The sequence below is a fragment of the Capricornis sumatraensis genome, chromosome 1 (assembly GCF_032405125.1).
Source record: "Capricornis sumatraensis isolate serow.1 chromosome 1, serow.2, whole genome shotgun sequence".
Lineage (NCBI taxonomy): Eukaryota > Metazoa > Chordata > Mammalia > Artiodactyla > Bovidae > Capricornis > Capricornis sumatraensis.
Genome location: NC_091069.1, coordinates 16,718,800 through 16,744,026, shown reverse-complemented (window position 1 = coordinate 16,744,026; position 25,227 = coordinate 16,718,800). Strand labels below are relative to the sequence as shown.

The following is a 25,227-nucleotide window of genomic DNA, read 5'->3' as shown; positions in this document are numbered from 1 at the left end:
GGGATCAAGTTCAGGACACCAGGCCCCCATTTAAAACACGAGTAGTACTAGCTTTCATTTAAAACACAAGGAGTACTTTCCCCAGTGGCTCTTCTCTGCTCCATCTTGTTGCCAGTGGGGCTGTCTGAAATGTGCTCATTAATTGTTGGTAACTTTGTTGATTTTTAAAGCATACTTGCCTTTAGCAAGTGGTTTGTAAAAGCCTGCAATTACTTAAACACACACCAAGGAGAGACTTCATTACATTGACCCACTGAGAATGAAGATAGTGTACAAAAATTACTTTATTACAACATCTTACAAAACAACAAACCAGCAGTCAAGAGCATCCCACATATAGAAAAATAAACATATATACATATATTTCCCTAAAACTGAGATGTCCAAAACACACTCAAGACAAAGTCTTAAAAGCTTATGGTGTGAGTAGCCTTCATCTAATCATGAGGAATGAATTAGTCCTTTCAACAAGAGAGCAGCCTGTGCAATGAATTACTTTCTGATAGAACCTCATGGACAATTTGTCCACCTGTTTTTTATCATGATTCTCTTTATTGATCGAAGAACTAGACTCCAAACTCCAAACTGTCATAGAAGAGGAGCTGACATAGCAGATGTTTCAGATTCATACTTTGTACACCAGCATGCTATTACTAATGTCCAGTCTTTCCAGGTTTCCTAAGACAAAATTCCATCCCTATTGTCACAACCTAACCAAGCAGTAATTGAAAGCACCACAAAAATACTTGCCTTTAAGACTTAAATGGACATTCCTCACTGAAATTACGTCTCACAAAATGGACACAAATATTTAAAAACTGAAAATATAAATGTTATATGATCCAAACTTGAAATTACTGTAATGCTACTTCTCCAGCTAAAGAAAAGTGAACACTTGAATATTTTAAACATTAAAGCTTTGAAAATTCTGTCAGTGCATAAGGAAGTGGGTGGTGGTGTAAAAACAGCTGGAAAATATATTTAAAATAGCTTATTTTTCATTTTTCTGTTTTTTTATTTTTATTTTTTATTTTATTGTTTTTCTCTTATATACATATTTTTTTCATTTTTCTCACGTGCAGTGTTTTACTTTACATTATTTCTCTTTGGGGAAAGAGAAATGCAGTTTCCCTCAGGTTGAGAGAAATTCACTTCATATTTCATTTGAATCACAGTGACTTAACATTTGAAGTAGGGATATCTTTTCTGAGGAAAAAAAAAAAAGTCACTTAAACCAAACTTTCAAAATCTGCAAATCTTGAAAAAAAGATTCTGAAGTAGAATTTCTACATGGGGGCTTAACAGAATCAGGCAACATTTAGATGCCATCTAGTGGCCAAAACGGCAGCTGGATTATTAATAAAAGAATTCTTTGAGCAAAAAAATTGTCCGTGATTTTGCTGTTTTAGAGCAATGATAGGAAATTATTACTTCCCAGGCAATGGGATGGTGTCTAGGTTACATGAATAAAGTTCAGGTGGTATTTCCACCAGAAGAGGGTTTTGTTCCTTGACCCAATTCAAATAACGTTTTTCCTCGAGCTCTTTCTTAGCAATAAGAGAAGCCTCTGGAACTTTCTCACATTGCCCTAGAGTACATTCTTATTTCAAGTGGTTCAGAGTTCAGTGGGAAATGGTAGCTTTGTGCCACAGCTTTATGCACAGAAAAGCCAGGTCCAATCTCAAACCCCTGCTCCACCGTCACCAGGTGCTTTTGCCAACAGGATCATGCCCATCCAGGAAACTCTCTTTCCAGTGATGTGCAGACAGCCAAGCAAATAAACAATGCCGTTGCCTGCAGGCTCAGAGGATCCCCACGGCAACCCAAGCCCTGACCCTGCGTCAACTCCATCACAGAGCGTAAAGCACACCTCGGTTTTGTTAAGAATCTTGGAAAACTAAAGAGAGATGGCTCACATTCCTGGCATAGTCAGTGTGGGCTACAGATGATCTCTTTCTGGGTCTCACCAAAGCCTGATAAGATGAGCATTTCTTATTTTTTTTGAAATACGTATGGACTATTTCTCAACTTCTAGTTAAATAGCCAAGGTTGCAACGATATAAAGGCTGAGAAATAAAGAGCCTCCCCACAGGTGGAGAGACTTCCTAATTTTTCCAGATGGGAAAATAACTGTCAACTGAAAGGACTAGGGAAACAATTCCAAAACAGAAACACAGGAGTCACAGTAAATACTATTTGAACATTAAATGCAAAATAAGCTGATTAACTAAGGTTAGTTGTCTTGTATGAGCTACGGATTTCAATTATCTAAGTTATTTGTGTGGGTTCAGTTACCACAGACAAGCAGATTCCACGTGCAATGAAAATGGGATTTGGGGCCCCTGAGAAGTGCCCATCAGAAGGGGGGCAGCCACACACAGAGTCCCAAGGTGGTCCCCACAGGTGGGCAGAGGGTGGTCCAGCTTCCAGCTTCACCAGCTCAGCTTCACCAGTCTAACTTCAGATCTGCTTTGCTCCACACATATTTCCCTCCTCGCTTTAGAAACATCTTCTCATCAAAGCCACTGAATTTTATAGCTTCTTCTACACCCACGTCCAAGATGGACTTGGAAGGATCCTTCCGCCCATTTCTACAGTTCAGGAAGCGCATCTAGGAAATTCAGGACAAAAGTTAGAATATTTCCATATAATTTTCCTATAAAACTCAACTAGAGGGATCAGCTCAAAATGATTCTGGATATTCCAGTCATTCCAACAAATGTTTGTGGAGACCTATAAGCGAGATGCTCCCCTGGGGATGCTGAGCCCATTGGACAGCATCTCTGCTCTCAACCAGCTCCCATCACCCATCTGAACACGTTAGACCAGGTAAGTGCAGGATAACCAGAATTGTATACATGTACGTATCCCTCTATTGGAGGGTAGGGTAATCTGGAAAGGCTTCCAAAAGATGCTGAACATTTGAGTTGTGTTTTGAAATTGTAAGCCGGAGAGAGTAGTATTGTTAAAGCCCAGCAAAAACACAGTGAGTTTGGGAAATTTCAGGTAGGTGATATTGCTGGTGTGAAAACTGTGTGTGCACAAATAAGTGAAGAATAATAAAGTGTTCTTTTAAGAAAGGGAGAGAAAGTTGTACGAAAAGGCACTACAGAGCCAGGCAGGTCCCATATCAAGAAGCGTCATGTGCCCTGTTAAGGGTCTTGGTGTTGTTGCTCACTCACTCAGCCTGTCCGACTCTTTGCTATCCCCATGGACTGCAGCCTGCCAAGCTCCTCTGTCTGTGGGATTTCCCAGGCAGGAACACTGGAGTGGGTTGCCATTTCCTCCTCCAGGGGATCTTCCCGGATCAGGGATTGAACCCGCATCTCACGCATTGGCAGTCGGGTTCTTTGCCACTGAGCCACCAGGGAAGTCCAGGGGTCTTGGTTTTTATCCTAAGTTAAGCATCTTGGAGCGAGGAATCAGATCTTCATACTTATGACCTACCATGGCACAGAGCATTTTATAGTAATTCTTACCTAATAAAAATGCTCTTAAATTGCCAAAAGTAAATTTTGCTCCCACTCTGTTTATTCCAACTATGCAGATACCAGAGAATTTTAAAGGAACATTGGTAAAAATCCCAAGGCAGTTAGGATACTCCAAAAATAAATTCCGTTTGACTTTTCCTCTCTACCTTGAACCCATAAACTAAACACTTGTGTTACCACCCTTACCCCTCTGCTCTGTAAAGAAAGCTCATATTGACAAAAAAGTGAATGACTGTGAATTGTCACTGATTAACTTGAAAATAATAAAGTGTCAAAAGTCACAGGAAGCATTTCTTGAAACACCAAATCCAACTTAAATATGGAAAAGCCACTGTTCTTCTTGGAACTCCTTTCTTAAAAACAGGTCTTTGAATGGAAGTCCTTGTCCTGTGCTAGAAATGTTGGCAAAAGTTTCTGAACTGGGACAAAAACAGAAGAGACAGAGGGAAAGGGAAAGTGATTTTTCAGTTTTGAGAATGCCGGGCTATCTTTTCCCTCGGAAGGCAGTGGCATAGGAATGTATCGGTGGCTTTAGGGGACTCTGCAACCTCTTCACCCCAAAGCCGACGGCTATCTGTTAGAGATAAGTCGGCAGCATCCGAGGAATTAAAGGCAATAATGTGACTTGTGACATGTCCTTCTTGCAAAGAACCCCTGGTGCCCCGTGACCAAAGAAGCCAGCCAAAGATGGCATAACAGAGGGGGTCTGCCTTGTGTGATGTCAGCTCCACACAACTTCCATGGACCCATGGCCACAGGGAAGACACCGTTTAGTGGCGGAGGGGGAAGGGTGGTCATGCAAACGTGGGCACTGGGTTCAAGCCAAGACCTGCCCAACGCCTTAGCTCCAAGATGGACACAGTGGATGAAGTCAGGGCTCTATAATAATGATGTTAATCAGTGACAATAAGAATAAGAAATGCTGGCTAAAAAGAACGAATATGGGTTAAACGGTTATGCTGATTGTAACTCAACTCTGGCCTTGCTGCTTAGCTAACTTTTAAGGGATCATTTTATGATGCACTAGAAATACTCACATATTCATCCAGAATAAGGTAGGAATCTCTCATCTGCAAAGGAGAAATTACAGACAAATTTAGTTTCAGGCATATTTTTCAGTACGTACGCTCAGCTGTCTGCCTTACAATGTTCGTGTGTTTGTTTAGCCTTCTCTCTGGAGTCACCATTTCTCAAAACTCCTGAGCGTCTTTGGATTCATCTCCACAAGGTAAGCCACCTGCCAGGGCCCCGCCCCCACCCAAAATGCCCCCTACCCGGGCAATCTGTCTGTGTCTTCAGATTCCAACATATTCCAGCAAGCTGGCCTCTGCGTCTGCTGGAAGGGTCACAGGGCTCTCTGAAAGCACCTCTGACAAGGAAGCCCCCAGGTTAACTCTCCATGCCCTCCAGATCTTGGAGTGCCCTGTCCTTCACCGTTCAATGTTCCTTGTATGTGTGACATGCAACCCCTTTTCAGTGAATAAAGCAGAACCTCTTTAATGCTACTGCCTGTGTACTAAGTTGCTTCAGCTGTGTCTGACTCTTTGCCACCCCGTGGACTGTAGTCCCCCAGGCTCCTCTGTTTATGGGATTCTCTGGGCATGAATACTGGAGTGGGTTGCCGGTTCTTTCTCCGGGGGATCTTCCCAACCCAGGGATCGAACCTGTGTCTCTTATGTCTCCTGGATTGGCAGCCAGGTTCTTTACCACTGGCGCCACCTGGGAAGCCCTTTAATGCTATTACCTGGGAGCTTACTGAGGACTTGAACATTGCTTTCATGCCTCGTAACTAGTGACGCCTTTCAGAGGTATGTGGAGGGTGTATCTGTACTTCTGTAGGAAGCTGTACCCTCCATACATGCCCACAGAGGTTCGGGTCTGCACATGTGTTTGTATAAAGGCCAGATTGTAAATATTTTTCAGTCTTGTAGGCTGTTTGGTCTCTACGGCAACTTAAGTTCACCTCACTTTATACCTCTGACATAGGTAAAGTCAGCCCAGCCTTGCCTCTCACACAGCAGAGGTCAGCTAACTTTACCTCTGACATGGGTGAGGTCAGTTAAACCTTTCACTGATGTAGGTGAGGTCCGTTAATCCTGCCTCTGACATGGTGAGGTCAGTTAACTCTATGACTCAGGCCCCTGTGTTTCTGAAATGGGGGAGTGATGGCTCATGGTCCCTCTGTGAACAACTCACCAAGTATTAATAGTAATGCTTACTATAACTTATATTTTCTTTGATCTTACATTAACTGCATAATTAAGGCAATTTCTAAAAAGTCAAATACAACAGTGCGGACATATGAGTCTTCTCCTCTGTTCTCTGTCCTCTTTTTGAAAGCTGCTCTGACCCCATCTGGGGATTTTCTTATTCATGCTCTGGTCAACATGACTTAGGAGTCTAAAGCATAAGGAATGAATCCTTGTTCTGGAATTTCCAATATGATATAAGCATGTGAGGGAGAGATTTTGCTGCATGTTTATTCCTCGGGGGAAGATGGGGAAAGCTTTTGATTGTTAAATAGTTGAAAAATAACAAAACTACCTATTTTAGAAAAATTTAAAGTCCGAAGAGTTATCAAAGTAAACAAAAATGATTGATAATCCATTACGCCAAGACGACCACGGGATGTATACACACATACCCGTGCACACTAGGATTAAAGGTCGAATGGATTTGGCTGTTGTTCTTTATCTGCACCCAACATCATATCATGCAAATTTATCCTGGCTCCCTAATGTCCTCTGAACTATGCTATTTAGTCAGTATAACATTCCATACTGACAACATGAGTTTACCTGTTCTCTGTATGTTAAGTAACTTCAAGTTTTTTTTTTTTACTCTTCTCCTTAACACTGCAGGAACATAGCTTTGAACAAGGAGTTCTTTTTTCCTCTGGCTTCAGAGAACACTCTGATTATTTACTCTGTGGAAGCTCCGCAGGGTAGACATGCTTTGGCTGGCATGGTTTAATCTACAGGACGTATGCACTTGTGCTAACAAGACATACCCACTGTTCTCACTGGAAACCTGAAGATTTAGTATAGCTTCTATATCTACCATGAGACTCCTCCCCTCTCTCCACGAAACCCTCCCACATCCCCGCATGGGCAGCCCTTGATGGAGACGCTTTTCCCTTTGGAGCTACGTGTGTGATGGGAAACAAAATGATGTTCACTTTCTATTAATACACTTTAATGCGCTTAGAAAGTTCACTTTCTAACCTTCTGGTTAGACTCGGGCACCAAGCAGGACACGTCCTTGTGGCGATCTAAGAACGCTTCAAACTCCTCATCGCTGATCACGAACCGTTCTGCTTCTCTCAGAGCATCTTCTCCAGAATTCTCACCCTCAATTATGAGACACTGGAAGACCTGGAACGCAAGGGTAGAGTTGGCCTCCTAAAGAGCTTTTCACTGCTTTTTATCCCAGATTGCATTTCCCTCTGAACCCAGCTTCATCCCTCCAGAGCAGAGAAAGTGAAACTGTTAGTTGCTCAGTTGTGTCCGACTCTTGGCGACCCGGGGACTGTGGACTGCAGCCCACCATGCTCCTCTGTCCATAGGATTTCCCAGGCAAGCATACTGGAGTGAGCACACATTTCCTTCTCTAGGAGATCTTCTTGACCCAGGGATCGAACCCAAGTCTCCCGCATTGCAGGTGGATTCTTTACCATCTGAGTCACCAGGGAAGCCCAGCAGAGAAGACTTGTTCAACTGAGGAACACTCTAGAAAGACACTGCTCTGGCAACATGAAAATGTGCCCTGAAATTTGGGGATATGGTACTAAAAGCCCAAATATTCCCAAAATATAAATTTTTTAAAAATTGATCTAGGTTATATTTGATCTTTCCTTTTTTTTTTCATAATATGAGTGAAATGAGGTGAACTTGCTCAGTCGTGTCCAACTCTTTGTGACCTCATGGACTGTAGTCTGCTAGGCTCCTCCGTCCATGGAATTTTCCAGGCAAGGATACTGGAGTGGGTTGCCATTTCCTTCTCCAGGGGATCAACACTGGGTAATTCAGCATCTTTTACAAAATTAGAAACTTCAGCTGAAATCAATGTAAATTTATAAGAATATTTTATATATCTAGAAATCTCTCTTAGTGTTCTGAAAATAATCTTCATGAGATGAACAGAATTAGAATTGGAAACTGTAGGAGAGGAACTCCTTAACTATTACTTTTGGGGGCATCTCTAGCCTTTGGGTTTGGAACATTAGCTAGTTATACCTATTGAGATGAACAGTTTTTGGTGACTTGAGGAATAGAAGTGATTTTTATGTACTATCTATGTCGTAGTTCTTTGATACAAAATAATCAGGTTTATAATATGCGTGCTCAGTCACTCAGTTGTGTCCAACTCTTTGCGACTCTGTGGACTGTAGCCCACCAGGCTCCTCTGTCCATGGGTTTCTCCAGATAAGAATACTGGAGTGGGTTTCCATGCCCTCTTAATGAAGGAAACTTCCTGACCCAGGAATCTTCCTGAGATGCACATCTCTTGCATCTCCTGCATTGGCAGGCACATTCTTTATAACTAGTACCACCTGGGAAGCCATTTATAATATATCCGCCTATGAATTTTCAATTTTTTAGATCAGAATTTTATTGTTAGTATATATACTATGGTATTTTTAAAAGTAGTTTTTAAACCTTTATGTAGAAATACATATTGTTTCTTACTACATTTTAGATTTAAATGATGAAATATACCAGGTGAAATAGGCTTCCTAAAATACTTAACACTTTAATTTTGAGGTTTTCCCTTTAGATTTTAAGCTATTATGTGCATGCATGCCTGCTAAGTTGCTTCAGTCATGTCAGACTCTTTGAGACCCCATGAACCATAGCCCGCCAGGCTCCTCTGTCCATGGGATTCTCTAGGCAAGAGTACTGGAGTGGGTTGTCGTTCCTCCTCCAGAGGATCTTCCAGACCTAGAGATTAAATCCAGGTGGCCTGCAGTGCAGGTGGATTTTTTACCATCTGAGTCAAGGAAGACTCGTCTGCTAGAGAGGGAGTCAAATACCGCCTCTTACATGAAGTCTTCATGGTTTTTTGGCAGAATTAAACCTTTTCCATTTCGCCTTCCCACTTTATCCCAGCAGACAAAGCTTCATATTGCATGAGTTTTCTTCCTCTCTTTTCCTTGCTAGAATTGAATTCTACATCCTATCTTCAGTTGCATTAGTCTGGAGTCCAGTCACAGACTTTCATGGATCCCCGCATGAAAATGACCAGGGCAGATTGTTAAGAACACATATTCAGGGGCTTCCTTGGTGGTCCAGTGATTAAGAAACCTCCTTGCCATGCAAAGGACGCAAGTTCAATCCCTGACCCGGGAAGATCCCACTTGCCTCGGAGCCACTGAACCCATGCACCACAACTACTGGGCCCAGGAGCTGCAAATCCTGAGTCCACATGCTGCCAACTACTGAAGTCTAAAGCCTGTGCTCTGCAGCAAGAGAAGCCACCGTAATGAGAAGCTCACGCACTGCTCCTAGAGAGCAGCCCCTCATCGCTGCAATTAGAAAAAAGTTCATGCCGCAGTGAAGACCCAGCACAGTCAAAAATAAAGAAATCTTTACCAAAAAAAACAAAAAAAAAAACAAACAAACAAAAAACCAAACCCGACATATTCACACAAGTCCTCCTGCTAAGCTATTTCAGGACAGTGCGTATGGGATGAGTCCTCAGAAGCAGATTTTAAGTCTAGCAGAAAGAAGGACCAAACCCAACTAGCTCTCTGAGTCCAGAGTTTTCTGTATCCTTATCATTTTGGGTGTCCCTGAAGCAAATCTCTCCTGAACATTCACTTCTTTACAACCACAAAAGCAGTGCGGTTGGTACCTTCCAGCGGACGGGGTTCAGCGCGTTTATCTGTTCCTTCATATCCTCGTCCACGTTGAATCGATTGATGACTGAGTTTATCTTGAAGGCCACTCTGTATTCCTTACACCATGTCCTCAGTTTCTGGAGATTTTCCACGTGGTTCTTCTTTCCTTGACCACGGCCGATAAGGACGTTGACCTGCTCGTCAAAGCTGTCACAGGAGATGGCGAGAATGTCCAAATATTCACCTGAGGGAAAATGATCACTGTTAGGCTTTTCTGTCCAAGGATGAACACTTATGTTAAGCTTTTCCATCCAAGGATGAAAGCATAGGCTTTTGGGCTTCCCTGGTGGCTGACTGGGAAAGAATCAGCCTGCCAACCCAGGAGACATGGGTTCCACTCCCTGATCTAGGAAGATGCCCACATGCCTCTTCCAAGCAACCAAGAGCAACCAAGCCCGAGTACCACTACTCAGCTTGGGCTCCAAGCCCAGAGGCCACAGCGACAGAAGCCTAGGCACCCCTGAGCCTGTGCTTCGCAGCATGAGAAGCCGCTGTGATGAGAAGCCTGTGCACTACAAGGAAGAGTAGCCTCTGGTGCCCAAAACTAGAGAAAGCCCGCACAGCAGGGAAGTCAGCACAGCCAAAAACAGAGAAATAAAATTATATATATATAAAAAGAGCACAGGCTTTCAAGCCAGAGGTGGAGAACTGGAGCCTTAGGGACCACAGAAGTAGGCAAAAATGTTTTGTTTGTTCCTCCAGACATTTAAAAATGTTACAAGAGCTAAATCTGACTACAGGTCAGCTCTTTGTCTTTTACTTTAACGTTTGCTTCCTTTTGCTATTGTTCACTAAAAGAATCCGTCCATACACAATGGCCTGCCTTGGAGAACCCTGTCCCTCTGCCTGAATGTTAAACCAAAATGCTTTTGTTCAAAGAAACACCCTGAACTTGTCCACCTGCAAGAGAAAAGAAACATATACACCCCCTTCCTGAGGGCCCTTGCAGGAATAATTGCAAAATCTGGGGCCTTTTTACTTTATTCCTCATCTCCTCCAGACCCCAATGAGATGGTTATTTTGAGACAATCTGCGATCTGGTCCTTCTGTCAGCTCTTGGAGTCAAGTCCTTATTTCTTGTCTCAACACTGCCTCTCCCGATTTTAAAGCCTGTCGTGTGGTGAGCAGAGCGAGCTTGGACTTGGTAACAAAAATATTTCATTTTTAAATATTTTTATTTGGGAGATTGAACATAGTCATTAAAAAGAATGAAATAATGCCACAGCAGCAACATGGATGGACCTGGAAATTGTCATACTGAGTGAAGTCGGGCAGAAAAAGAGAAACATGGAATGATAGGGCTTGTATTGCAGAATCTTAAAAATGATACACGTGAACTTATTCACAATATGGAAACAGACTCACTGACTTAGAGAATGAATGCATGATCACCAGGAGGGAACAGGGCAGTGACAGCCTCGGATCTGCAATTGACAAAGTGAAAGCACTTGGGACTGACCTGGACACACTGCTATGTTTAAAACAGACAACCAACAAGGACCTAATATGCAGCACAGGGAACTCTGCTCAATACTCTTTAATAACCTAAATGGGAAAAAGAATTCGAGAAAGAATAGATTTATATATAACTAAACTGGAGGAGGAAATGGCAACCCACTCCAGTATTCTTGCCTGGGAAATTCCATGGACAGAGGGGCTTGGCCCACTATATAGTCCATGGGGTTGCAGAGTCTGACATGACTGAACGACTGAGCACATGGAACATACTCTAATACAAAATAAAGGTGTAAAAAAAATAAATAGACTGTAGATTTCGGATATATTTTGAATAGTCTGAACGTATGGCAACACTAATCCAGATCTCTGAATAGGATAAAAATCAATGGTTGTTCACAATTGGCTGTCAAAGTGTCTGCTATGAATAGTCCTTGCACTTTCTTGTTTTCTCCCTACCCCAGTGATCTTTTTGATTTGCTGTTTTTCAGTCACTAAGTCATTCATGTCTGACTCTTTGTGACCCCACAGACAGCAGCATGCGAGGCTCTCCTGTCCTCCACTAACTCCAGGAGTTTGGTCAAATTTATGTCCATTGAGTTGGTGATGAGATGGTGATACCATCTCATCCTCTGCCTCCCACTTCTCCTGCCTTCAGTCTTTCCCAGCATCAGGGTCTTCTCCAAAGAGTCAACGCTTCGCATCAGGTGGTCAAAGTACTGGAGCTTCAGCTTCATCCTTTTTCTTGCTGTTGCTGCTAAGTCACTTCCTTTATGTCCGACTCTGTGCGACCCCATAGACGGCAGCCCACCAGGCTCTGCTGCACCTGGAATTCTCCAGGCAAGAACACTGGAGTGGGTTGCCATTTCCTTCTCCAACGCATGAAAGTGAAACGTGAAAAGTGAAAGTGAAGTCGCTCAGTTGTGTCTGACTCTTTGGGACCCCATGGACTGCAGCCTACCAGGCTCCTCTGCCCGTGGGATTTTCCAGGCAAGAGTACTGGAGTGGGGTGCCATTCTTGGCCACTTTCAAATTTGCTACTTTGCACTGCCTCTCCAGACCAGCTTCTGAGCTTTTGCCCTAAGATGCAACACTGCTCGTGATCCTTACTCCTCACACCACCGTCTTGGAGGGAACGCACTGCCCAGGACACAGCCAGCAAACCCAACTCAGTCTTCTCTGCTTACATGGCTCCATAACCCTGTCTTAGCTCTCTAAATTCAGTTCCCAAAGCTTACTTTTGAATTTCTGATGCTCAACTTTGATTGAGTGACTCCCTTCACGGGTGTTTTGTTGCTGACTTGTGGCCCTGTGCTCCTCCTGTTTACCTTTCCCAGATGGAAGTACAACCCTCCCCCACACCCCGCCCTCCCCTCCCCCACATCCATATTTCTTCATCGTTTAGGAAAGAGGGTTTCATCAGAGATCCCCGTGAGCATCCTCAACAAGTCATACATGCAACTACCGTTTGAGTGATTTCAAGACTCAAACAACTCACAGAAAGCAAACACAGAACATTTTACCCAAAGAGTCCAATCAGAACTGTTTACTAAAATGATAGTAGGGCTCTGTGCTGACCTAAATGGGGTGGAAATCCAAAAAAAAGAGGGGATACATGTAAACAAACAGCTAATTCACTCTGCTGTACAGCAGAAAGTGACACAATATTGTAAAGCAGCTATACTCCAATAAGAATTAACATTAAAAAAAAACTGTTAAAAAAACAAAATAAATAGAATAGACTAAATAAATAAATTAAATTAAATGTAATAAAAACTAACATTTTTCAAATGCTTCCTAAATTCCAGGTACTACTCTAAGAATATTAATAAGTGTAAGTGTTAGTTGCTCAGTCATGCCCGACTATGTGCAACCCCATGGACTGCAGCCCACCAGGCTCCTGTGTCCACGAGATTTTCTAGGCAAGGATACTGCAGTGGGTTGCCATTTCCTTCTCCAAGAATATTAATATCTATGTGAAAATTAGCATTAAGAGACCTCCACAGTCTCAGGCTTCTCTGGTGGCTTAGTGGTAAAGAATCCACCTGCCAATGCAGGAGACACAGGTTTGATCCCTGAGTCAGGAAGAGCCCCTGGAGAAGGAAATGGCAACCCACTCCAATATTTTTGCCTGGAGAATCCCATGGACAGAGGAGCCTGGCAGGTTGCTATCCATGAGGTCACAAAAGAGTAGGACACAACTTAGTGACAAAATAGCAACAGTCTTAAGACCAGGGGTTCGTAACCCTGATTGCAGAGTGGAATCCCTTTGGAGCACCCCAAGTTGGAATGTCCACACACCACAAGGCTCTGAAATAAATAGTCTGGAGGCCAGTTCCAGCGGAGATGTCTTATTTAAAGTTCCTCAGTAGCCAAATACATAGCCAGAGGGGAGAATGACTGTTTTAGTCCAATCCCTCAATATATACAGGAGACTATTAAAATAAAGTCATTTCCATAAACACTCTAAATATTAAACATGAATAGGAAACAGTAAGGTCAGGGCTTGCAAAACTGTCCACTGTGGTCATCTTCCCCCACAACTAAAGCTACTGTGATAATGGACGGGAGCATCTGCTGGTGGGTCCTGCTATCTGCTTTGCCATCCTTGTTTATGAGAGCCCTACCGAAACTTGGCGAGCAGCCTGAAGAGAGATTACAACTAGCATACTTGCTTTTTCCCTCCCTTCGGATCCCCAGCAGCCAGGCCGGAGGCCCAGGATGGAAGGAAATACAGTGAGGACAGTGACAGAGGCCAGAGTCACATGCCCTGGGGGCTGCTCACCGTACTTCTGGAACCAGCTCTCGCGGATCAGGCTCCCGTTGCTGACGATGCTGACGCTGGGCAGCTGCAGCTCCTGCTTGCAGAACTTCACCAGCCTGCCCAGGTACTCGCCCCGGTCCTGGAGGAACGGCTCCCCGCCTGAGAAGTTGATCTTCTCCATACCTGGGACAGAAGGCACATGGATTTTCCTTCTATTTTAGCACTTCATCAACATTCATTATCATTTTAATGGCAAAAGTAGTGTTTTCTCAAGGTAATAGAATGAGACTGGAGAGAAATGGCAAATAGATTGGGAAACAGTGACAGACTTTATGTTAGGGGGCTCCAAAATCACTGCAGATGGTGACCGCAGCCATGAAATTAAAAGACGCTTGCTCCTTCAAATAAAAACTATGACCAACCTAGACAGCATGTTAAAAAGCAGAGACATTACTTTGCCAACAAAGGTCGGTCTAGTCAAGGCTATGGTTTTTCCAATAGTCATGTATGGATGTGAGAATTGGACTATAAAGAAAGCTGAGCACCAAAGAATTGATGCTTTTGAACTGTGGTGTTGGAGAAGACTCTTGAGAGTCCCTTGGACTGCAAGGAGATCCAACCAGTCCATTCTAAAGGAAATCAGTCCTGAATATTCATTGGAAGGACTGATGCTGAAGCTGAAACTCCAATACTTTGGCCACCTGATGCAAAGGACTAACTCATTTGAAAAGACGCTGATGCTGGGAAAGATTGAGGGCAGGAGGAGAAGGGGACAACAGAGGGTGAGATGGTTGGATGGTATCACCGACTCAATGGACATGAGTTTGAATAAACTCCGGGAGTTGGTGATGGACAGGGAGGCCTGGTGTGCTGCAGTCCATAGGGTCACAGAGAGTCAGACACGACTGAGCAACTGAACTGAACTAACAGAGAGAAATGGAGCTAGGACATAGGTCCAAGCTCCAAAGCCTTTGATCTTTCTAAAGTGAGTTTGCCCTCCATCCTGGGTTTCCCAGGACAGTCGTGGTTTACGGAGACCACATCTCATCAGTTGCTTTTCCCAGCACCCTGTTTTGCTCTCAAATGTTTCTGCAGTGGGACAGAAGATAAATTATATCATCTCACTCTTCATAAGCTAACATGCTAGGAGGCAACTTGTGTGATGAGCATTATTATTCAATAAAATATTGTTCCCTAAAAGTGTGATTAAACAGGGACAGATAACTGTGGAAAGTGAAACAGGGTGTTGGCCAGCGGTGTAGCCCGTGATGAGTTTGAGGAACAGGACAGAGGGGATGAATGAACAAGAAGACTGAAGGAATGGGATGCAGCTAAGAGCTTAGAAAAGGAGCCATTCATTCACAGTGGTGGCAACACCCAATCCATCCTGTCACAGCTCAGGTCAAGAGCTGTGACGATGTTCATAATGGCTGCGTTCTATTCAATCTGCTGTGTAAAAGTCAGAGGAGTAGATGATATATTTTGGAAGCATCTTCTTCCAGAGTGGTGGTGGTTTTATTGTTTTAGTCATGTCCCACTCTTGCGACATCATGGACTGTAGCCTGCCAGGCTCCTCCATCCATGGGATTCTCTAAGAAGAATGCTGGAGTGGGTTGCCGTTTCCTTCTCCAGGGAATTCCTTCCTGACCTAGGAGTCAAACCCAGGTCTCCTGTGTTGCAGGCAGATTCTTTACCAACTGAGCTACAAGAGAAGCCTCTTCATCCAGAGTAGCAATTTTAATTTTAAATGTAATGTATTTTTACATTTATTTTCTTAATTTAACTGTAAAAGTAAATTTAAATTTTAATAGTCACCAAAATAGATTTTCCTTCATTTACTAGAAATTTCACTTACAGGACATGCCACCCATACTATACCCTAACCGTCTCAACTAACTTTGGTTTTATTTGCTTAAAACTGAGAGGTCGCAATATGTATTACTTATAACTATAATAGTTTATGCTCTATTAAAAAAAAAGAACATTCATTTATTTGTGCCTTGTAGAAGCTTTGTAAGATCGATATATGAGCTGTCATTTTGCTCTATATTTTAAAGAATACTAAACTGATAGTCAGAAAGTCAAATTTCTTGGCACATCTAATGAGTGCTGGAGCAGGAACTCAAATACTGGCCTTATGAATCAAGAGTCTAAGTTCTTTCCACCACCTCAGCCCTCTCATTTGTTCATTCATGCATTAAATCATCTATTCAAAAAATTCATTAGATTCCTATTACCTGCTAGATATTTTGCTAGACAAAAAGATAAACAGAATGTCAAGTTTCAGTCTTAGAACTCAAACTCTTTGGGGACCCATGTATTAAAAACGAAACAGTAAAATAAAAGAGCACGATTTTAAACATGCTGTCACAGGCCGTTAGGTTGCTTGCATACCTTGGCAATGTAAGCGGTGTGCTATGAACATTGGGGCGCATGTTTCCTTTTAATTAGTGTTTTCACTTCTTTCTAATATATTCACAGATGTGATATTGTTGTGTCACTGGGCTTCCCTGGTGACTCCGATGGTAAAGAATCCGCCTGCAATACAGGAGACCTGAATTCTACCCCTGGATTGGGAAGATCCCCTGGAGAAGAGAACGACAATCCACTCCAGTATTCTTGCCTGGAGAATCCCCTGGAAAGAGGAGCCTAGAGGAGCCTGGCGGGCTACAGTCCATAGGGTCAAGGAAAGTTGGACATGACCGAGTGACTAACATGTTCACTCTTTTTTTTCATGCTAATTCTATTTTCAGTTTTTTAAGGAACCACCATACTGCTCTGAACGGTGTCTGCCCAAATCTACATTTCCACCCACAGGCTACCAGAGTTCCCTTGTCTCCACATCCTCCCCAGCGTTTGCTATCTGTGGTCTCTTCAATGGTAGCCATTCTGACTGGCATGAGGAGATATGATCCCTCATTGTGGTGCTGATTTGCATTTCCCTGATAATTCGTGGTGTTGAGCATCCTTTCGTGGACACAGACAGTTGGCTATCTGAATTTCCTCTTTGGAAAATGTCTATTTAGTTCTTCTGCCCATTTTTTAACTGAGTTGTTTGTTTATTGATGTTCAGTTGTCTGAGCTGTTTGTATATGTTGGCTATTAATTCCTTATCAGTCATTTCATTTGCAAGTATCTTTTCTCATTCATGTTGTCTTTTCCTTCTCTCAACGGTTTCCTTTGCTGTGCCAAAAGCTTTTCCATTTTTCAAAAGTGTCTATCAGAGGTGGAATGGATAAAGATGTGGTATATATAAACCCAATGGAATACTACTCAGCAGTAAAAAAGAATGAAAATGTTGCCATTTGCAGCCTCATGGGTGGGTTTGGAGGGCACTGTGCTATGTGCTTAGTTGTTCAGTCATGTCTGACTCTGCGACCTCATGGATTTTGGCCCGCCAGGCTCCTCTGCCCATGGGATTCTCCAGGCACGAATACTGGAGTGAGTTGCCATTCCCTTCTCCAGGGGATCTTCCTGACCCAGGGATCGAACCCCAGCCTCCTGGGTTTCCTGAACTGGCAGGTGGGTTTTTTACCACTACTTGCCACCTGGGAAGGTATCTTGCATGAAGAGGACCAGGAATAATTCTAAGGAGCTTTGAAAGTTCACTAACAGAGCTTGGGGTGACTGGCATTCCAGAAAGAGAGAGCAGTGCGATCAGGGTCCACGAGGAAGGTGTTGGGGGAGAAATGTGTCACGTGATGTGCTCATAACATGGGGTCCTTCAGGAAATGGGGTGAGGATGGCAACATGGTGCTGCAAGCCTGTGCTCACAAGTTTGGGCTTGGAAGCCAGGCAAGGAAGTTCAGTAGGGGGAGTTAGGCATCCAACATATATTTCGGTATGATCACGTGCTTTCCATGGGGACACAGGAACAATGAGATGAACTGCAACCATCCTGGTGAGAAATACCAAGATGCTGAGCTAGACGCCACTGGGAACGGCGGTGAGGTGGGTCAGGCACTGGATGAGCTGCGGATGACCGGGCAGACATATGGGGAGTGAAATACGTCAGATCCAGTAAAAGTCACTGCACATTCTCAGCATATAAAGTACCAAATCCGGCAAGGCTGGTGTCAGAATAGGAGCTAGTGGTTACCCCGGGCAGGAAGGGCTGGGGCTGAAGGCGGCAGGAACTATGGGCACTCTGCTGTTCTCTGCAGATTTACCTGCTCTTTATCAGGATGTGGTCACTGTGATGTTCAATATGTGTGCAAGCCAGGGCAAATACGTATTATATGTCTGCAGCAGAGTTAAGCAGGTTGAGAAAGAAGCTGGTGATGTGGCTGAGGTTGCTGGCTTAGGAGGTGCTCTAGGGAAGACAGGTGGACGGGAGAGGAGGAGGGCAGGTGACCTTAGACCTGGACTGGCTGGGCTCTCTCTAAGATGCCTGCCTGTTACTGATGCGGTGACACTCAGTGAGCAAGCCTCCAGAGCAAAAGCACTGCCTTGCTTGAATGGTACACAGCTTCTCTAAATATTCATGATAAAAGCACGCAAATAATCTCAAACAACAAACCCAAACAGAGCATGTAAATAATCCCAAACAACAAACCCGAACATTGCGTTTCTTAAGTCAAAAGTTTTTGTATTTGTCGGCAGCTCTCATCAGCTGTTTCTGGGGAACTCAGTCCATAAACTCAGAGAGTGGCACAACTTCCCAACCTGCATCCTTCCCCACGCTGCTCACTTAGAAGAAGCGGTGATGCTTTGCTCCCCCATGCCAGCCCACTCTGTAGGTTAGGAAGATCTTGGCATCCATCCACAGCTCGCCCCCACCTCCTCTGGCCACAGTGCATCCAGCTGTGTCCTGGGAAGGACTGAGTTCCTGGGAAACCTCTCTGGCCGGGACTGCCCCCCCCACTCCCCCCCCCGCCCCAGCCTCTTTGCCCTTCTCGAAGTGGCTGAGCACCTGAGGGCTTTCCTGGGTCTGGGAACTCACCTGCTTCTTTTAGCATCAGCAGACCTCTCTTGGCCTCCTCCAGCGGCAGCACGAAGGACGTTTTGGCTGTGTGGAAGCAGAAGCCACACTTGTAGTTGCACTGGCGCGTAAAGTGGTAATTGACACTGGTGGGGGTGGTGGGCAGGTCGCCGCCGCCCTGTCCCTCCGCCCTGCTGGGCTCCCCCGCTTCCCTCCTGCCCTGGAGCAGCCGGCTCCTCTCGCCCCCTGCCAGCCAAGATGCTGCCCGGAGCTGGAGGAACAGGGGCCCCAAGCTGCTCCACACGGAGCCCAGAGGCTGCAGGAAGATGCTCAGCAGCTTGAGAGCGAACGCAATGGGTACCAGCGTCCACATGGTGGCAGGTGCCCTGTGGCTGCGTTGCAAATGCAGGCTGGCTTTTATACATGCCTGGCACCCTGTCACATGGGAGGAGGGACACACCTTTCTTGACTAATGCTCAGCTGAGGGTTAAGTTTCGATTTCCTTCTTCGCGAAAATGAAAGTTGGAACAGGGCCAAGACTGAAGTCTCAGGAATGGGACTGACATCTGTTTTTATCTGCCCCACAGCGCAGCCCCGTCTCCTGGAATCAGCAATAGTTCAGACTGGATATGGATGGACATGCTGCTCTCGAATCTCTATTTGGATCCAGCAAGTGGTGATAGAGCTAGGCAGACATCGCCACCTCTGCAGCTGCTGCATTACTAGTGCAGGACATAACCTGTAGAAGCATCTGCCCCAGTGCCCTTTACTTGCGAGGGCTCAGCGAGAGTTTGTCCGGAGAGCCAAATAGTGAAGAGTGATTGCAGGGTAGACGATTAGAGCAGACTCTATGAGCTCAGGACCCCTTTCAGATCTCAGTTGAAATGCATAGGCACATGAAGACATTAATGCCTGGATCTTCCTTTAGTGACTCATCTTAATGCATGCATTTTCACATGGTAAAAAGTTTCAAATGTGGAAATTCAGCCATTTATCTATCATTTATCTATCTTTCCCTGCAGGTTTATGCTTGTCTATACCATTTTTAAAAGACAAGAGAAAAATCAGATGCTTTTATAAGATCCTTCTTTTTTAAAAAAAAAATGAAGTATAGTTAATTTACAAGGTTGTATTAGTTTCAGGTGTACAAAAACGTGATTCACTTATCTGTTCAGTTCAGTCACTCAGTCATGTCTGACTCTTTGCAACCACATGGACTGCAGCACACCAGGCTTCCGTGTCCATCACCAACTCCTGGAATTTACTCAAACTCATGTCCTTTGAGTAGGTGAAGCCATCCAACCATCTCATCTTCTGTTGTCCCCTTCTCTTCCCGCCTGCAATCTTTCCCAGCATCAGGGTCTTTTCAAATGAGTTTGTCCTTTGCATCAGGTGGCCAAAGTATTGGAGTTTCAGCTTCAGCATCAGTCCTTCCAATGAATATTCAGGACTGATTTTCTTTAGGATGGACTGGTTGGATTTCCTTGCAGTCCAAGGGACTCTCAAGAGTCTTCTCCAACACCACAGTTCAAAAGCATCAATTCTTTGGTACTCAGCTTTCTTTATGGTCCAACTGTCATACCCATACATGACTACTAGAAAAACCATAACTTTGACTAGACTGACCTTTGTTGGCAAAGTAACATCTCTGCTTTTTAATATGCTGTCAAGGTTGGTCATAACTTTTCTTCCAAGGAGCAAGCGTCCTTTAATTTCATGGCTGCAGTCACTATCTGCACTGATTTTAGGGCCCCCCAAAATAAAGTCTCTCACTGTTTCCCCATCTATTTGCTGTGAAGTGATGGGATCAGATACCATAATCTTAGCCTTCTGGATGTTGAGTTTTAAACTAAGTTTTTCACTCTCCTTTTTCACTTTCATCAAGAGGCTGTTTAGTTCTTCTTTGCTTTCTGCCATAAGGGTCATGTCATCCACGTATCTGAGGTTACTGATATTTCTCCTGGCAATCTTGATTCCAGCTTATGCTTCCTCCAGCCCAGCGTTTCTCATGATGTTCTCTGCATATAAGTTAAATAAGCAGGGTGACAGTATACAGCCTTAACGTACTCCTTTTCCTATTTGGAACCAGTCTGTTGTTCCATGTCCAGTTCTAACTGTTTCTTCTTGACCTGCATACAGATTTCTAAAGAAGCAGGTGAGGTGGTCTGGTATTCCCATCTCTTTCAGAATTTTCCACAGTTGATTGTGATCCACACAGTCAAAGGCTTTGGCATAGTCAACAAAGCAGAAGTAGATGTTTTTCTGGAACTCTCTTGCTTTTTGATGATCCAATGGATGCTGGCAATTTGATCTCTGGTTCCTCTGTCTTTTCTAAAACCAGCTTGAACATCTGAAAGTTCACAGTTCACGTACTGTTGAAGCCTGGCTTGGAGAATTTTGAGCATTACTTTACTAGCGTGTGAGATGACTGCAATTGTGCGATAGTTTGGGCATTTCTTGGCATTGCCTTTCTTTGGGATTGGAATGAAAACTGACCTTTTCTAGTCCTGGGGCCACTGCTGAGTTTTCTAAATTTGCTGGCATATTGAGTGCAGCACTTTCACAGCATCTTCTTTTAGGATTTGAAATAGCTCAACTGGAATTCCATCACCTCCACTAGCTTTGTTCGTAGTGATGTTTTCTAAGACCCACTTGACTTCACATTCCAGGATGTCTGGCTCTAGGTGAGTGATCACACCATCGTGATTATCTGGGAAGATCCTTTTTGTATAGTTCTTCTGTGTAGTCTTGCCACCTCTTCTTAATATCTTCTTCTGTTAGGTCCATACCATTTCTGTCCTTTATTGCGCCTATCTTTGCATGAAGTATTCCCTTGGAATCTCTAATTTTCTTGAAGAGATCTCTAGTCTTTCCCATTCTATTGTTTTCCTCTATTTCTTTGCATTAATCACTGAGGAAGGCTTTCTTATCTCTCCTTACTATTCTTTGGAACTCTGCATTCAAATGGGTATCTCCTTCCTTTTCTCCTTTGCCTTTCACCTCTCTTCTTTTCACAGCTATTTGTAAGGCCTCCTCAGACAACCATTTTGCCTTTTTGCATTTCCTTTTCTTGGGGATGGTCTTTATCACTGCCTCCTGTACAATGTTATGAACTTCCATCCATAGTGCTTCAGGCACCCAAGAAGGACGGGTCATGGTGCAGAATTCTGACAAAACATGGTCCACTGGAGAAGGGAATGGCAAGCCACTTCAGTATTCTTGCCTTGAGAACCCCATGAACAGTATGAAAAGGCAAAAAAGATAGGACAATGAATGACGAACTCCCCAGGTCAATAGGTGCCCAATATGCTACTGGAGATCAGAGGAGAAATAACTCCAGAAAGAATGAATTGACGGAACCAAAGGAAAAACAACACCCAGTTGTGAATGTGACTGGTGATGAAGTAAAGTCCGATGCTGTAAAGAGCAATATTGCATAGGAACCTGGAATGTTAGTTCCATGAATCAAGGCAAACTGCTGCTGCTGCTGCTAAGTCACTTCAGTTGTGTCTGACTCTGTGACCCCATGGATGGCAGTCCACCAGTCTCCTCAGTCCCTGGGATTCTCTAGGCAAGAACACTGGAGTGGGTTGCCATTTCCTTCTCCAATGCATGAAAGTGAAAAATGAAAGTGAAGTCGCTCAGTCATGTCTGACTCTTCGTGACCCCATGGACTGTAGCCTACCAGGCTCCTTCATCCATGGGATTTTCCAGGCAAGAGTACTGGAGTGGGTTGCCATTTCCTTCTCCCAAACTGGAAGTGGTCAAACAGGAGATGGCAAGAGTGAACATGAATATTTTAGGAATCAGTGAACTAAAATGGACTGGAATGGGTGAGTTTAACTCAGATGACCATTATATCTACCAGTGTGGGCAAGAATCCCTTAGAAGAAATGGAGTAGCCCTCATAGTCAACAAGAGTCTGAAATGCATTACTTGGATGCAATCTCAGAAATGACAGAATGACCTTTGTTTGTTTCCAAGGCAAACCATTCAATATCACAGTAATGTAAGTCTATGGCGCTAACAGTAATGCTGAAGAAGCTGAACGGTTCTGTGAAGACCTACAAGACTTTCTAGAATTAACATCTCAAAAAGATGTTTTCATTATAGGGGACTGGAATGCAAAAGTAGGAAGTCAAAAAATACCTGGAGTAACAGGCAAGTTTGGCCTTGGAGTACAGAATGAAACAGGGAAAAATCTAACAGAGTTTTGCCAAGAGAACGCACTGGTCATAGCAAACACCCTCTTCCAACAACACAAGAGAAGACTCTACACATGGACATCACCAGAGAGTCAGTACCGAAATCAGATTGATTAAATTCTTTGCAGCCAAAGATGGAGAAGCTCTATACAGTCAGCAAAAACAAGACTGGAAACTGACCGTGGCTTAGATCATGAACTCCTTATTACCAAATTCAGACTTAAATTGAAGAAAGTAGGGAAAACCACTAGACCATTCAGGTATGACCTAAATCAAATCCTTTATGATTATACAGTGGAAGTGACAAATAGATTCACTTATATGTATATATCTATTCTCTTTCAAATTCTTTTCCTTTATAAGTAATTGCAAGATATTGAATATAGTTCTTTGTGCTATTCGGTAGGTCCCCGTTGATTATCTGTTTTATACATAGTAGTGTGTATTGAAGGCAGAAGGAGAAGGTAATGGAGGATGAGGTGGTTGGATGGCATCACTGACTTGACGGACATGAGTTTGAACAAGCTCTGAGAGTTGGTGATGGACAGGGAAGCCTGGTGTGCTGTAGTCCATGAGATTGCAAAGAGTCAGACACGACTGCTTGACTGAAATGAACTGGACACCATTGATTGACTGAACTGAATTGGACACCACATCTTTTTTATCCATGCATCTGTCAAGGATATTTAGGCTCTTCCTACGTCTTGTTTACTATGAACAGTGCTGCTATGAACATCGGTGTGTGTATTTCTTTACAAATTATAGTTTTCTTTGGATATACGCTCAGGAGTGGGATTGCTGGACCATAGTAGTTCTATTTTTATTTTTCTAAGGAAACTCCATAAATGTTTTTAGTTTTCTAGGGAACCAAATACATGTTCTCCGTAGTGCCTGCGCCAACCTACATTCCCACCAATGGTGTTGGAAGTTTCCCTTGTCTCCACATTCTCTCCAGCCTTTATTATTTGCAGACTTTTTAATGATGGCCATTAAAAAGTGACCAGTGTGACTGGTGTGAGGTGGTACCTCACTATAGTCTTGAAATTCATTTTTCTAATAACTAACATGCCTCTTAGTTGTCAAGAATCACTGTGGCTTTTCATTTTCACATTTTTTCTAGAAAATGTTGTTCAACTCTGTATTGGGATTTTTTTCTCCTTGAACCCTCTTTGATCGGAACAGCGTTTGATTGATCATGTGTGGTCTGGCTTTCAAGAGACTTGTAGGAAGTTGGGATAGTCCTCGCAGTTAAGTTTGTGAAACCACAAGCCTAGCTCATCTCTTACTAGCTGAGCTGACTGGGTTACTTTATCTCTCTGGATCTTGAATTCCTCATCTGCAAGACCAGATCTCTCAAGGGATGTTTGAGGAGACTGAAAATTCTATTTTATGTGAATCACTTAGAACATTCAGTTAGGATTAGCTTTTGTTATTATACTCCTGTTGTACTTTGAGTGGAAACAAAGTTGACTTTCATTTCATTGGGAAAGAAACTGAAACTAAATTCAGCAGGACTGAAACTGAAAGTAAATTACCAAGCCTGTCACGTGTGCATGAAGAAATAAAAGCCAAATCTGTTTCCATTTCAAATCAAATATTGAGTAATGTAATAGAAGGTAACAGTACAGGCTTTTGAAGCCAAACATTTAGAGGTCTGAATCTCAGTTCAATCAGTATTGTTTAGTTCAGGGTAACTTTCTTTACCTGCCTGATGTAGTTAACGCATCTGGGAAATATGGGTGTTAATGTCTGTCTCACCCAGAGCATTTTAAGGATTAAATGACGTGATGTTTATTAAGCACAGAAGAAAGAGCTAGAGAGAATCAATTAGAAATATCTAGCACATTTAACACGACTGAGCGACTTCACTTTCACTTTTCACTTTCATGCATTGGAGAAGGAAATGGCAACCCACTCCAGTGTTCTTGCCTGGAGAATCCCAGGGACAGCAGAGCCTGTTGGGCTGCCGTCTATGGGGTCGCACAGAGTCGGACACAACTGAAGCGACTTAGCAGCAGCAGCAGCAGCAGCACATTTAACATTGTGTACCAAGGACTGGGTTATATTTTGAAGGCACTAACTTACCTTGCTGTTTCATTGTAAAGTCATATTTGACTCTTGCAACCCCATGGACTACAGCCCACCAGGCTCCACTGTCCATGGGAGTTTCTAGGCAGGAATACTGTAGTGGGGAGCCATTTCCTCCTCCAAGGATCTTCCCAGCCCAGGGATCGAACCCACTTCTCCTACATTGGCAGGCAGATTCTTTACCTCTGAGCCAACTTATCTTACAGCTGGTGAAACCTATGTCACCTACTGGAGTGAGGGTTTGAACCGGGACTTAAACACTTACAATACTGCTCAATAATTGATAATTACTATCAAATTATTTTATGATTTCTTCTTTAGTCTGTCCTATTCGAGGCAGTTTCTTTTATTCATTCACTTGCTCGTTCAATCATTCATTCAGGGATTCATAATTCATTCAAGAA

The 25,227-nt window shown here is 43.5% G+C and overlaps 1 protein-coding gene across 1 annotated transcript; it reads right to left on the bottom strand.

The window, feature by feature from the left end:
* Positions 1-383: 383 nt before the first annotated feature.
* On the bottom strand, positions 384-18,903 carry RSAD2 (radical S-adenosyl methionine domain containing 2). The gene is made up of 6 exons (XM_068976887.1): positions 18,552-18,903; positions 13,631-13,792; positions 9,345-9,574; positions 6,716-6,865; positions 4,529-4,561; positions 384-2,611 (listed from the first exon to the last, which is right to left on the bottom strand). The coding sequence occupies exons 1-6, from the start codon at positions 18,901-18,903 to the stop codon at positions 2,447-2,449; spliced, it is 1,092 nt and encodes a 363-aa protein (XP_068832988.1). The 3' UTR covers positions 384-2,446.
* Positions 18,904-25,227: the final 6,324 nt, after the last annotated feature.

What these genes read in the sequence shown, in the direction of transcription:
- RSAD2 (XM_068976887.1), bottom strand. Translation starts at nt 18,903, where the DNA reads ATGTGGACGCTGGTACCCATTGCGTTCGCTCTCAAGCTGCTGAGCATC. An exon ending in TGAACCCCGTCCGCTGGAAG is followed by an intron (nt 6,866 to 9,344) that starts GTACCAACCGCA and finishes CTTGCGTTCCAG; the next exon opens with GTCTTCCAGTGTCTCATAAT. An exon ending in TGCCCGAGTCTAACCAGAAG is followed by an intron (nt 4,562 to 6,715) that starts GTTAGAAAGTGA and finishes TCTCCTTTGCAG; the next exon opens with ATGAGAGATTCCTACCTTAT.